This window comes from Scomber japonicus, chromosome 7, assembly GCF_027409825.1.
Source record: "Scomber japonicus isolate fScoJap1 chromosome 7, fScoJap1.pri, whole genome shotgun sequence".
NCBI lineage: Eukaryota > Metazoa > Chordata > Actinopteri > Scombriformes > Scombridae > Scomber > Scomber japonicus.
Window position 1 is genome coordinate 12,494,829 of NC_070584.1, and position 13,060 is coordinate 12,507,888.

Sequence of the window (13,060 nt, forward strand, 5' to 3'; positions counted from 1 at the left end):
ACCCCTGAGCTTGTGCTTGTTGGAAATCCACCCACAAGCCAATGTTAGTCTGTATTGGTCCAGTCCAACCATCAATTACATTAGCTTTTGATGTAGGGTAAGACAATATTTTATCAATGCAATTCTGAGCTTCTCTGCCTTTTCATATGCTACTCATATCAAGTTACCTCATGAAATAGATTCTTGCATGAAATATTAGATTGAATAGCAGCTTTCATTCAATGTTATTGAATGTGTTAGTAATGAATACTCACTGAGACAACTTGGTGTACTCATTTTGTTTTTTTATTTATTTATTACCTAAAAAAAAGAAAATGTTCTATCACAAGTCACACTGAAATGTATTGCTTAAGAAAAAAAATATATTCATATATTTTTTTCATTTTTTAAATTTTTTTTCCCCTTTTTTTTCTTTTTCGGAAACATGTTTGTTTCCATTATATTCCACCAAAAACAAGTTTTTTTCGGACACAAGCAACAGCTGCTAATATGTCCCAACAACCGTCTCCCCCACTTTTAAAAAAATGCACAAAGAAATACATAATTCACAGTTACCATTTTGGTTTCATAAATTAATACAGTCACACATGTGCTACACCGGTCTAGAGCTAGAACATTGTAAATTGTATTCTTGAATCCTGTTATTTTCAATAGTTGGCTACAAGAAAGAACAGGCAACTTAAATGACGTGATCAGAATTCCACCAACATACTGTTTTTTTCCTCTCTGTAATGCTTTGTCATCTTTTTTGTTTTGTTTCATCTTTTTGAGTTTCACACAGAAGTGAGGCACACACAGAGTATAGTTCATACATATACAAAAAAATTAAATAAAATTTGGGAGGGGCTGGGGATCAATTGTCCTTTTAATAATGTTGTATCCAAGGAAACAGGAAGTGCATGTAGTCTAGAGTCCTCAGAGGACCGTTCTTATTCTGAATCAGGGCTGTTTCATGCCACGTAAGTACTGTGGTGTAAACTTCCTCAGTTAACATAAGTTACACAGATTTGTAGCTTTTTGCAGCTTGTTGGTGGGAGGACTGAGTCAAGAGGGATGTGAGTTTCAGACAACGGAGACCAACAAGCATGGCAACACAATGAAGTAATGGGACAAAGACAATATTTGAGGAACAACACCAACTTTTGAATAGTATTTGATTCACTCAAACAAAGCTTTACCCCTAAAATCTACGACTCTCATGGCTGCAAATACTACAGTCGTGTGTATCAATCAATGAAAACAACTTGTTCAGCTTAAATCTGACATTGACACTGCAAGGGCAACATTTTAAGGCACAGAAGCCTTGACATAATAGAGACTCCACCAGCTAAAAGCACTAAACAACAGATGCCCAGTGTCCTCAGTGACAAAAATGGTGCCTTGATGACAACAAGTCCGACAACGATACACAGAAAGTTTAAAAAACAAAAAAAACATTCCCGCCCCCATTGTCCCCAAGTGTCTCATTTTTTTAGTGAAAGGTAAGGCCACTTAAAAAAAAGATGAGGTTCACCAAAAAGGTAATCTCTCACTGCAATCTCTGGGAGTGCAATTGTGGTAGGGTGGTCGATAGATCAGACAGACAGACAGATAAAGAGACAGTCTTCTCTCGAGTACGTTTGACGGACAGTTACTATAAATCCACTGGTCTGTTGGTTCCCTGCGAGTATGTCCACACGAGCCTCGGTTGGCATTCAGGCTGGGGGAGGAGATGGAGGAGGAGGAGGGGGGAGGTGGCTAAACAGTTTGTAGGCTGTCTGGGTCCTTGAGAGTCATGGAGGGTAAAATCAGCGATCGGGGAGTAGAGAGTCAGTTGCTCTTTGCTCATCAATGCCATCATCATCATCATCATCATCATCATTATCTTCATTGTCACACAACAGGAATGTTCAGTGCTAAGCAAGATGTGAGTCCACACTTAACTTCATCTGTTTTGGTTTTGCGTCGTAATACTTTAGCAGGACACTGTTGTTCTAACATTGAAAAATAAAAATTACAAAACCTAACCAACAAAAGCAGCATTGTTTATTTTCTTCACAAATGCATGCATGTTGTTAACCTTCATTCCCACAGCACCAGTTTCTTTTTTTTCTTCCATCAATAGAAAAAAGATCAGTGTAATTCACACTTCTGCATGCAAAGAAAAGTCACTTTTTCCCTCCCGCTTGTTTTTTTTTTTTAATGTTTAAAGTCCCCACATGTAGCAGCAAACTGTGAAAGGCCTAACCTGATATGTCAATGGATGTCCTGGTGGAGGCACTAGATAATGATGCTGGATACAGATCTCACTTCTCCCTCTCTTTGCCAATAAAAAAATAGAGTCATTACTATGAGGACTTGTGGTAAAAGGTACACATGAAATGGGCTTATAACTGGGAACCAACTTATAATTTGATAATTGATCTGGTTATGGTATAAAGAGTTGTGAACCATGCATTCACTGCAGCTGTTTTGAGCAACTATGGGGTTAGCTGGGAGAAGACAACTCAGACAGAAACATGGGATATTCTAAATCAATTTGTACTAAAAATCAAACATACACACACCCTCATAAACCTGTGCCAATTGTTACATTTATGTACACAATCTAATACAAACCTTCGACAAGTCCATTCAGGTCTGTAAAACAGGTGGGCTGGATGAAAATTATCTTTTCATTTCATCTGTTGTGGCTAGACGACTATAATTCATGAATGAGCTAATGAATGATTGAATGGATGTACGTGTTTGTTGGTAGTCAATGACTTGACTGAAGCCACAGAGGGCTGCTGTTTTTTGAAAACTGCAGATAGGAAGAGAAATAAAAATAGATTTTTTTTCCATATACATTTTAAAGATTTTAAAATCCTCTAAAGCACTTTCTGTTAATATTAATTCATTTTGTTTACTCATTAATAATTCCTATCGATACCCTATGTCACTGAGGTTGATATCAATACTTCCATATTCATTTTTTATTCTGTTTCAGGCCCCACCTCCTTCTTGCACACTTTGACCAGCTGTTATAAATCAAGAAAATGTGCAAATCAACAACTACTTTGAACTGTTATATGAAAACCTGAATGCTTTGTGAACAATGCTACATATTTTTTGTTTATAAAATATAATAATATGTTTCAAAATGAAAAAAAACAAAAAAAGTTTAACCACCCCGTAACAGGTAAAAACTGGACTCTGGTTGGTGAGTTTTGAGATCAATAAGAATGCCCGTTGGAATAATCCATAGTTCGGCAGTTCTGCCATTTTTGTGATTAGGAAACACTGAGGCCTCTGGTGCTCCTGTCTTGTTAATTAGTCCAGTGTGGATCTCTTCATTGCTGTCCAGAGTGCGTTTTAAAAAAAACAAATCTTAAAAAGACAAAGCTGAAAATACCACCACCACCCACTGAATTCTGCTATGCTCAAGTTCAGGTATGGTCTCTGTAATTATACCGTAAAAGTCTTGTACACAGTTAAGTCCAGTTGTTGCCTGTCCAAATCCAAGCATCAAAGAAAGTTCTGTTGCTATTGTTGCTGTTTTCCACAAGGTCAACTGTGAAGGACAGAATGGGATTAATGTCTGCAGGGAGCCTTTTTTTTTTCTCTCCACGTGATAGATGCTCGTCACAAGGACAACTTTGATTTCCTCTTTGCACAAGACATCTTTTGCACAGTTCTGAGTCCCCTCCTGCCAATCCACTCCCTTAAAACATCTCTAAGTAAATCCCAAGCAATGCTTTGCACATCTTTGAATCTATCCTCTGGGATCAGGTGGTTCAGGCCATGACGAACTCTGACTTCAAGTCGGCTTTGACGTCGGGCTTCCACACTGAATCGTCAAAGTCCAGGTCCAGGGAGCCCTCACTGGACATGCTGCTGTTACTGTTGCTGCGTCCAGCCTTGCGGTTGGGCAGCCACTGATAGGGAGCACGCTGGTCCCGCCTGGCCTTCCTGCGCAGGCGCTTCTGCTGCATCAACAGCTGCAGGCGTTCCACCTTGCAGCGGGTTGCACGGTTCTCGGTCTGCCGCAAACGGTCACCTGAACGGGAGAAAAGACGGATCAGGTGGGTGTTAACAGAATTTACACTAACTAAAGGATTGAAAAAGACATCAATATACGTGTGTGTTTGTCTGTGTGAGTGTGTGTATGTGTATGTTTTTGTGCATGTGTCAGTGTGTGTGTCTAGTAGGCAGAAGATAAACCCCCACAGCCTTGATGATTATGCTAGGACATGCTAGGATCATTCCCTTGGCGTGCACACACACACACACACACACACACACACACACACACAAACACAGGCCATGTGCACGGTGTAACATTGGAATTTGGTGCTTAACCTCCCCCACTGAGCTTCATTAGCCCCCTCAGTGCTATTTCATCCCCTTATCACTGAGTGGGGAGACCTTCTTAGACCCGAATCTCCTTGAGAACCAACAGCAAGGCCAAAAGCATACACAACACAAGACAGAGACGGCACTCTCTGATAGCTGTGTATGATATCTGCGCACATAATTGCAGATGACATGCCTCAGTGACTAGATGTGCTACTAAGTGCATTCCTAGCTGTTGATGTGCCTATAGGAGAATCCAGTCTCGAGGGAGAGGCCTTGCATGGCGCTGTGAATGCTTTCCTACAGTGGCCAAGTCAAGCCTAATTCCATTTATGCGTATATTCAGGGACTTGGAAGGAAGGAAAAGCAACCGCAATCTGTTAGCCAGCTCCATTAGTATCTGTCTGGGAATTAAATAATTAAATAATGGGCTAGAATGTCAATAAACCGAAGTAGCAGTGGCCATCTCTGCCTCTGCTGCACACACCAGAACACACGCACTGGAGCGCATCACGTATTCACACAAAAAAATACATACACAATATGTAGACCCATGCACATGTAGACACACACTGCTGCACAAAAAGCACATGCTCAGGAGTGCACACGCATGCACGCACACACACACACACACACACACACACACACACACCAACAGCAGCAACAGCCGCAGTAGCTTTTAACGTGGATCGATGGCAAATTAAAAAGACCTATTGATTAAACCTTAGCTCTAGTGCAGCCATCCATCTCGGGCCCAGGACAACGCTATTGGCTTTCAATAGAAAATGCAAGCGAATGGAAATTGTAAGCAGAGAGAGAGACAGGGAGAGATTGGGTTTTTTCTTCAATTTTTTTCTCTTTATTATGGCTGTAGCTTCCTACTCTCAGCTCACTGACCCAACAACCCCCCCCACCCCCATCCCCCTCCTCCCCCCCCCCTCTCTCTCTCTTTCCCCCACAGACCCACACAAGTGTAGGCCCCCTCCTTGTCTTGCCCCGTGTCTCCCCAGAGACAGCTAAGGTGGGGCAGTGTGAAGAAGGGGAAGAGGGAGGCGAGGGGAGGGGGGCATTGTGGGTTAAGGAATTCCTCCCCCAGGGGCAAGGGGGATAGAGAAAAAGGACGGAGGAAGAGGGTGGAGGGTAAAGGATCAGCCGTAGGTGGCAGTTTTCCGAATCGATTGTGCCCTCCTCTGCTCTTCCCCCCCATCGGAATGAATTCCGGACTCTGTGTGGGCTTAATTTACCTCTTTCCCTCATTTGCTTATCGGATCGAGCAGTGCAGAGCCTTTTCTCCAGCTATAAATATTCACCACTGTCTGGCAGTGCATACTAAAGAACTACACTGCCGTCACACAGCCTCAATGCTGCTTTTTGAGAACACAGAGGATGTCAATAGTGGCACTGAGTTAACAGAATAGAAATACTTCTTTACATTACACATAGCCATAGATTGAGGTTTTTCTACTACTCTGAAATGTTCTGTCCCAACGCAAATGTATGTGTGCTCATCCAGATGCGGGGCAGCATGTCATTTCTAGAGAACAGGGGGTGTACTAAGAAGGGGGGGGGGTTCTCCTACATTAGAGCCATTGTTCCACTGCCTCAGCTCCATGTGACATCCATATACGCTGCTGCGAGGCTTTGTTCCCCCTCCGGTCCTCCCTCTTCCCCTTACTCCCCTGCTCTGACTAGCCAAAAGCGAAACCGCCCCTCGGCTGTGTCGAAATATGGCCGTACACAATGAAACGGCACAAAGCCAACACATGCCTACATACAAAATCTGTTTGTCTGGTACAGTTTGCCTTTGGGGTGTAAAGCCTTTCTTCTACCAGAGTAGTCCACTCAAGAATGATTCTATTTTCCAAGGAGGTATATTTACTAAGATAACTCAGAAATAAATATAAGAACACACGCACACGCACACACACACACGCACACGCACACGCACACATACACATACACACAGTATAAAGGGCAGTTTGGCAGTGCAGTAGGAGGTCTTGTCCTTTGGCTTGGCAAGTGCTTTGGGAATGTGCTTGGAGCTACACCAAACTTGGTGTGCGTGTGTGTGTATGTGTGTGTGTGTACGTGCGTGTGTATGTGTATGTGTATGTGTGGCCATTCATCAGCGTCACTACCGGAGCCCTGGGCGGCTGGGCCGGACACAGCTGGCCACAGGGATCTCCAGACTATGTTTATGACAGTAGGGCTATTATTAGGGCTGGCTAAGAAGGGCAGACTATACACAACACTCACACACACACACACACACACACACACGCACACACACACACACACACACACACACACACACTCACACACACTCACTCTCACACACACACACAGATACACGCAGGCTGGCCCGAAGCCTGGCTGCAGAGACTAGGGTTTGACGTGAGCACAATAACCTTGGAGGACCCAGAAAGAGGTGGGTAAGAGATATAGGGAATGAATGTGAGAGAGAGAGAAAGAGAGAGAGAGCGAGAGCAAGAGAGAGAAAAAGAAACTATCCTCATATACAGCCCTGTGTGACACAAAAAAAAAGACAGATGAGGAAGCAACAGCGGATCTTTCTTTAGAAATGTGGAGTGGAAGATATCAAACAGAAGACAGGTCAAGGACACAGAAAGGAAGGAAACGCCAGTCTCATTTTCCTCCTCTCTCCTTTTACCACTCCCTGCCTGCCAGTCACACCAAAACTCAACATGGAGCAGCACATTTTTCCATCTCCAAACTCTCCTCTGTGTAGACTTTGACACAGACCCTGTAAATACAACAAGCTCTGCAGAGAGAGCCAGAGAAAAATAGACAGAGAGAAAGAGAGAGAGAGAGACAGAAAGAGAGAGAAAGAAGGGGTGATCTATGAATAATCGATGCGTCAGTCAGTTTTCCTTGCCTTTGAGCCCAGCCCAGCAACACAGCAAGGACTGAGATAGGGAGCACACACACACACACACACACACACACACACACACACACACAGGAGGGTGGGAGGAGTGGGTGGAAGAGGAGGAGAGGCAAAGGATGGATGTAGAGAAAAAAGGGAGGAGGGCTGCAGTGTGGAGGACACAGGAGGAGATTAAAGGAGCTTCTCCTTTTATTGATTGTATAAAGATTGGCCTTCATTTGCAGTTGTCTTAGTCCTGTTGTTTGTTTGTTTGCCTTGATAAGTCTTGTGATCTTGCAGAGAGAACATTGTGTTTGCTCAGCATCCAGGGAACCAGGCAAAGAGGGAGGGGTTGGACGGAGAGAGAAAAACAGAAAGAGAGCGGGAGTGAGAGAAATAGAGGAGAAAAGAAAAGAAAATCACTTTGCAGCAAAGTCAGTCCTGAAATGTTTGGTCTGTTTGGAGCCTTTGTTGTGGCCTGAGTGAAATAAATGACACAATCATTTTCAAATGTTTGATATGTGACAGTAAAGTGGTGTAATGACAAAAATCTCAATTTTGTGTTCATATCAGTTCCACGTAATATTGTGACATTTTCGTAAGTCACCACAAAGTAACCACTGAACACCAAACGTGTTGCAGTAAAGAAACCAAGAGTGCATCTGACCCCTCAAAGTTAACCATTTGGAGACCTGTAGCTCAAGGTTTTTGCTGTCCAGTTTGACACCAGAAAATAAAAAAAACAGTACACCAACCAATGAGACCATCACTGAAGCAACCAATCAAATCAGAGCTAATGTGAGCATTTTGACAGCCAGTAAAAGGGCACTGACAGCCCTGCAGGGACACAAGCTCTTCAATGACTTTTAGACTTAATTTACATTCTCTCTCTCCCTCTTACTCTCCTTGTCGACAATGAAAGGGCACCTGATGTGCTTGGCTGGCTGTAGCTAGATAGCTCGGTGCTGTGCTGCGTCGCCGGGGCGTTCATTGAGTTACCGGTACACGTGTGTCAAAGCAAACCTGTGTGTGTGTGTGTGTGTGTGTGTGTGTGTGTGATGAGAAAAGGAGTAAAGCCTACCAGTGGATAATGTGAGGTGCTCTTGGGCCAAGCGGGTCAGGTTTAAATACAGGACTGAGTCAAGTTAAGGGCATTTCTCTGTGTCTCTCTCATTCTTCCTTGCCCTCAATGTGTCCGTTGGCTTAGCTGTTCTCAGTCAGCACGAAGCTAACGTGACCTGACAAATCCAAAAGGGGACAAGTAGGGGGTGAAAGGATGCAGAAGGGGCCAAAAAAAAGAGGGGAAGGGGTAGTTAGAAGCTAACTTTGGCCCCTGCTCTGCATGCCTCTGATGAACCCAGGAAGCTGGGAGTGGGACTAAAAGGCAGCCCATAGCCCTCCCCCTCCCTCTGCCCCACAATGGCTCAGCCTGGTGCCCTGTGTGCAGCCCCCTGTCCCTGGCCCCCACACAATGGGTTTGGCTGGGCAGGAGGGCAGGAGGGCAGGAGGGGGGTGGGGGGGTGGGGTGCTGGGGAGGTCCACCCTACTCAGTAAAGGAATTTAGCTAACAATCAGCACTGCCAGGCCATCCTAAAGCCCCTCCTGTTCAAATCCAACATGAGTCCTGGGCTGACAAATCCCCGCACTCAGCAATAATTTACACCAAAGCCATGAAACTAGTCGCCCTGACTTTAACCTGTCACTTACAGTTGAGTGTGTGCTTCATGTGCATGTGTTCTAGCTTTTATTTACGCTCGTCTTCCCCCCCCCCCTTTGCACATGAACTTGCAGCAGAAAGGGTAAAGGCTCTCGGGAGAGGACCGAGCTATGTGACATTTTCAAGTAGCCATCTCAACCGGAGTTTGATTGCGCGCACACACATTGACGCGGATGGGAAGTGCTGGTTATTCCTGTAACTGAATGAAGGCAGGTTTCTGTGAAGCAGAGTTAAGCCGCAGTGTTAAGTCCAGTAAGTCTTCCATCAGGTGTCGGCTGATAAGGCCGCCTTAGAGCGCTTAGTCATCGGCTTCCTTGGGACACCGTGCGGAACGGGATACAAGCGGGGCACGCAGTCTCCATGCGTGCAAACAGACCGGCGCATTCATTGTCTCAGTGAGCTGAACTGTGCTTGGTTGAGCAGGTTACCCATTCACATTGCTTTCTGGAAATGAATATTGCAAGCAGGAAGTTGGACGGCGGAGGCAGCAGAGTCAGAAAAGGGCATTAGACAGGCTATTCTTTCAGCCATTCTGTGTTTTTTTTCCGTCTCCACTGGAAGCCCTAGTTAATCAGTGGGCAGTTGGTAGACTGATGGACAGGATATAAACACCCATATGATGAATGGAGGCTTAGTGTTGTGGTTTTAACAGTCCCCCCCCCCCCCATTCTGTGTCCTCCTCCTACTCTCACTTCCATCTACTTCACAAAGCAAATTCTTTTCAGAGTTGCTTTTTGGAATAAATCTATCTATTTAAGGGCCAAATGAACACAGACAATGTATTGATGCACAACACAGACGTGGAAACAGAAGGGGTGGGGAGGGGGTCGATTAGGAGGAAGACAGAGAGATGGGTTTTACAGACAAGGCTGTTTTTGGACAGCAAATGGGGGAAAGAGCAGCAGCAGCAGCAGCGTGGGCTGTTGAGTGCAAACGAAGGGCGAGATGACAAGAGCGGGAGAAGAGGGGAAGGCCGGGGGGTGGGGGGGGGGGGGGAGTGTAGGTGGGGGCAGTGGGAAAAGGTCTTCCCTGAGTTAGGAAAATAAGCCTGTGTTATTCCAACTGTTCACTGAACACTTGTAAGGGCACCCAGGGTGATATAGAGGGATACTGGACATTCCCAGTCAATCTGTGTTCACTTGCTAAAACTGAAGCACTCTATTCTGCTTGTGACAGAAGGTCATAAAGCAGGAGACGAAGCCAGACTATGACAATAAGAAATGTGTGCTCTTGCTATTTCAAAACAAAAGAAAAAACATTAAACATTAATCACTGTATTCCAGGACCCTCCCCGCCAGACTATTCCACCAAAGAGTAAGCTCGATTTCCTCAACAGGAGATAAGGCGGCAGCAGAGGACAATGCTGTTTCTCTCAGCGAAGCTCAGTCTAACCTTACAACGTTGGCTGAATGTTATCTGTGCTGGACATCTGTCTGACACTCCACATCCTGTGTCTCTGCAAGGAAAGGAGGTTTTGAAACACCCAAACCCTGTCCCTAAACAGTATCATCTGAACTCCTGCACCTGCACCAGCCCAACCCCCTGGGCAAGGGTATGTTGAGGTTTGTCCAACCCCAACTGGCCCCAGCCCATACATGCCCCAGCTGCAGCCCTTCTTTAAGGAGGTAGGTTAAACCACCCAAAGCCTAATCTAATCTAAACATAGCCAAGCCCAGGCTTGAAGGCGTAAACCTATCTCCTTGGTGCGCAAAAACAAAGCCAACTCTGCTGCCTGACAAGTGAAGCCTGACTGAACAGGTCTGGAGAAGCTTGTAATGCATGACTAAGGAGGACCCCCCCCCCCCTCCCTTCTGTCTCTTCCCCTTCTCCTCTGCCTCAAGACCCAAGAGAGATATACTGTATAACAGTTTTTGTTCTTTAATCGCACTTTCCCATTCTTGCTTTGTCAGTAGTAACAGAGAGACAAAGATGACAATGAATACTTTAGTAGGTTGCAGTGTAAGTAAGTGAAATGACAGGCTCTTGACTGCAGTCATCACACACACACACACACACACACACACACACACACACACACACACACACACCTCCACCAAAGCTGTGGCAACTCCAAGAACATCTGCTTCACAAGGGCTTCAAGGGATGCACAATGACTTATTATGTGTGTATGTGTGTGTGTGTGTATGTGTGAGTTCTCTGTTTATGTTCATGACATGCTTGCATGAAGCGGAGGAAGTGCAGCATAGAGTCACTCACCAGGGGGTTTGCACATGCGGATCTGGCTCTGACACTGCACCAGCGGATGAAGAGTCGGCGGAGGGCTGCTAGGGCTGCTGGCGGGCACAGAGGTAGTTTTGGCAGAGAGGCCCGTCATGCCAGCAACCGGGGGCGAAGGAGGAGGCGAGGGAGATGGGGAGGTGGGTGTACCACACTGGGTCTGGTAGCGGAGCTGGGTGAGGGAGGGGGGCATGCCCTGGTAGTGGCGTGTAGCGCTCAGGAGGTCATTGAGAATCTGAAGGATGGTACTGATATCTCGTCTGGGACGCCCATTGCTGTCCTGGCAGTTAGGGTGCAAAGTGCCTGGGGAGAGAAAAAAACATATTACAAGAGATGTCTAATAAATTTTAATAAAGCAGCCGAAGTGTTGCCTTTCCTAGATTCATATTGTGAAGCATAAGCTTGCATAAAAGAGGCTTTCAGTTGGAGCTCTCACAGTGAGCGTAGTTATTTCTTAGAGCAGCAATAAATCTTAATGGCAGCTCAGTGTTCCCCCCCCCCTCACCTGAAAAGGTCCCTGAGAAGACTCCGGGAGCGTGGTTAACGAAGCTCTCAATGATGGCACCAGGTTTGCGGGAGCGTGCCGAGGGACTGGTGCCGGTGTTGGGGCTGTTGTTGGTGTTGGTACTGCAGTTAGCCTGGAGAAAAAACAAGCACAATGTGAGCTTTCTAGCCAAGAAAGTGAACAACCTGTGTTAGGATAAAAGCTCACATCTGTATTAACATATACAGTACATCAAATGACATGCATGAGATGTTGTGAGCTGTGAAATATTGAAAACTTCACTTGAAAAAAGTGAAGTGAAATTCCCTTCAGGGCGTTACTACTATTAGCAACAAGTAAGTAACCTGTGCAGAAAAGGGTGATGATTATAAGACAGGAAACCTGAGCTTCATGTCATCCTATAGCCCTATGGAACAGGATATCTGGTTACCTCAAACTGACACCAAACCAAACCTGGCAACCATGCTGCTTCAACTTAGCTTGACTTGGATCACTCAATTGACATCTGAAAGTGAAATTGAAACCCTAGTCTCTTGTGTTTATGTGTGGGTCAGTGTGTACTGGGTTGGTGTGTGTGTGTGCTTTTTTGTGTGTGTGTGTTACACATGTGAAAGCCTGATGAGGAAAAGCCATTTCCTTTTTCTCACTCCTAAACTGGCCTGTCTTTCTGTTTTTCTTGTTGTGAACCATCTCTCCCACATAGTCCACTGACATCTGGTTCTTATTGGCTTTCCATAGGCTGGAGCTTGGGGAGGTAGAGAAAGTATAAACAGCAAATTTGGTTGGTGGAGACGAGTAAGCATGTTTGTGCATGTGTGTGCAGCTGTTCTTTAAGTTGCTCGAAGTTAAATAAATGGCTGTGAAGGTTAATGATAAATGACTGACAACAGTGAGGTTAATGATCAGTCTTCAGATGAAAAACCAACACAGATTCATTCAATTTGCCTCTCTTGCACCCTTCTTTCTTCTCACGCTCTATGTATCGCCTTCCTGTGTGTGTGTGCCTGTGTGTGTGTGTGTGTGTGTGTATGCACTGCACTCCATTGATGGCTAAGTGTATGGTGGTTTGGATGAACACACGCACACACACACATCACATGCAAACCATCTCCAGCCCTGAGTAAACCACGGGTTCGCCTTCATGCTGCTGGGTTATCCCACTAATCTAATCAGTTTAATGGAGGATGATTTAGCTGTGTGCGTGGCACTTGGGTCAAGCGGTCATAACCCATCCCTCCCTGTTGTTCATTCATGAGAGCTAATGACATCAGCTAGTTATGCAAAAATAAAAGATATTTTACCACTTTTACCATCTTTATCCATAGCGCATTACATTATACTTCAGATATTTTGACATGCTTGGCTCCTTGCTAAGCTAGGGCTAAGGGAAAAAACATTT

General features: G+C 45.1%; 1 protein-coding gene across 1 annotated transcript in view; it reads right to left on the reverse strand.

Annotated features, from left to right (window-relative positions):
- Positions 1 to 270: 270 nt before the first annotated feature.
- Positions 271 to 13,060, reverse strand: part of midn (midnolin) — a 28,179-nt gene continuing 15,389 nt past the window's right edge. The window contains exons 6-8 of the mRNA XM_053322519.1: positions 11,662 to 11,794; positions 11,136 to 11,459; positions 271 to 4,018 (exon numbers count right to left, since the gene is read on the reverse strand). Of these exons, the coding sequence (XP_053178494.1) occupies positions 3,756 to 4,018; positions 11,136 to 11,459; positions 11,662 to 11,794 (720 nt within the window). The 3' untranslated portion in view covers positions 271 to 3,755. The remainder of the gene's footprint in view (positions 4,019 to 11,135; positions 11,460 to 11,661; positions 11,795 to 13,060) is intronic.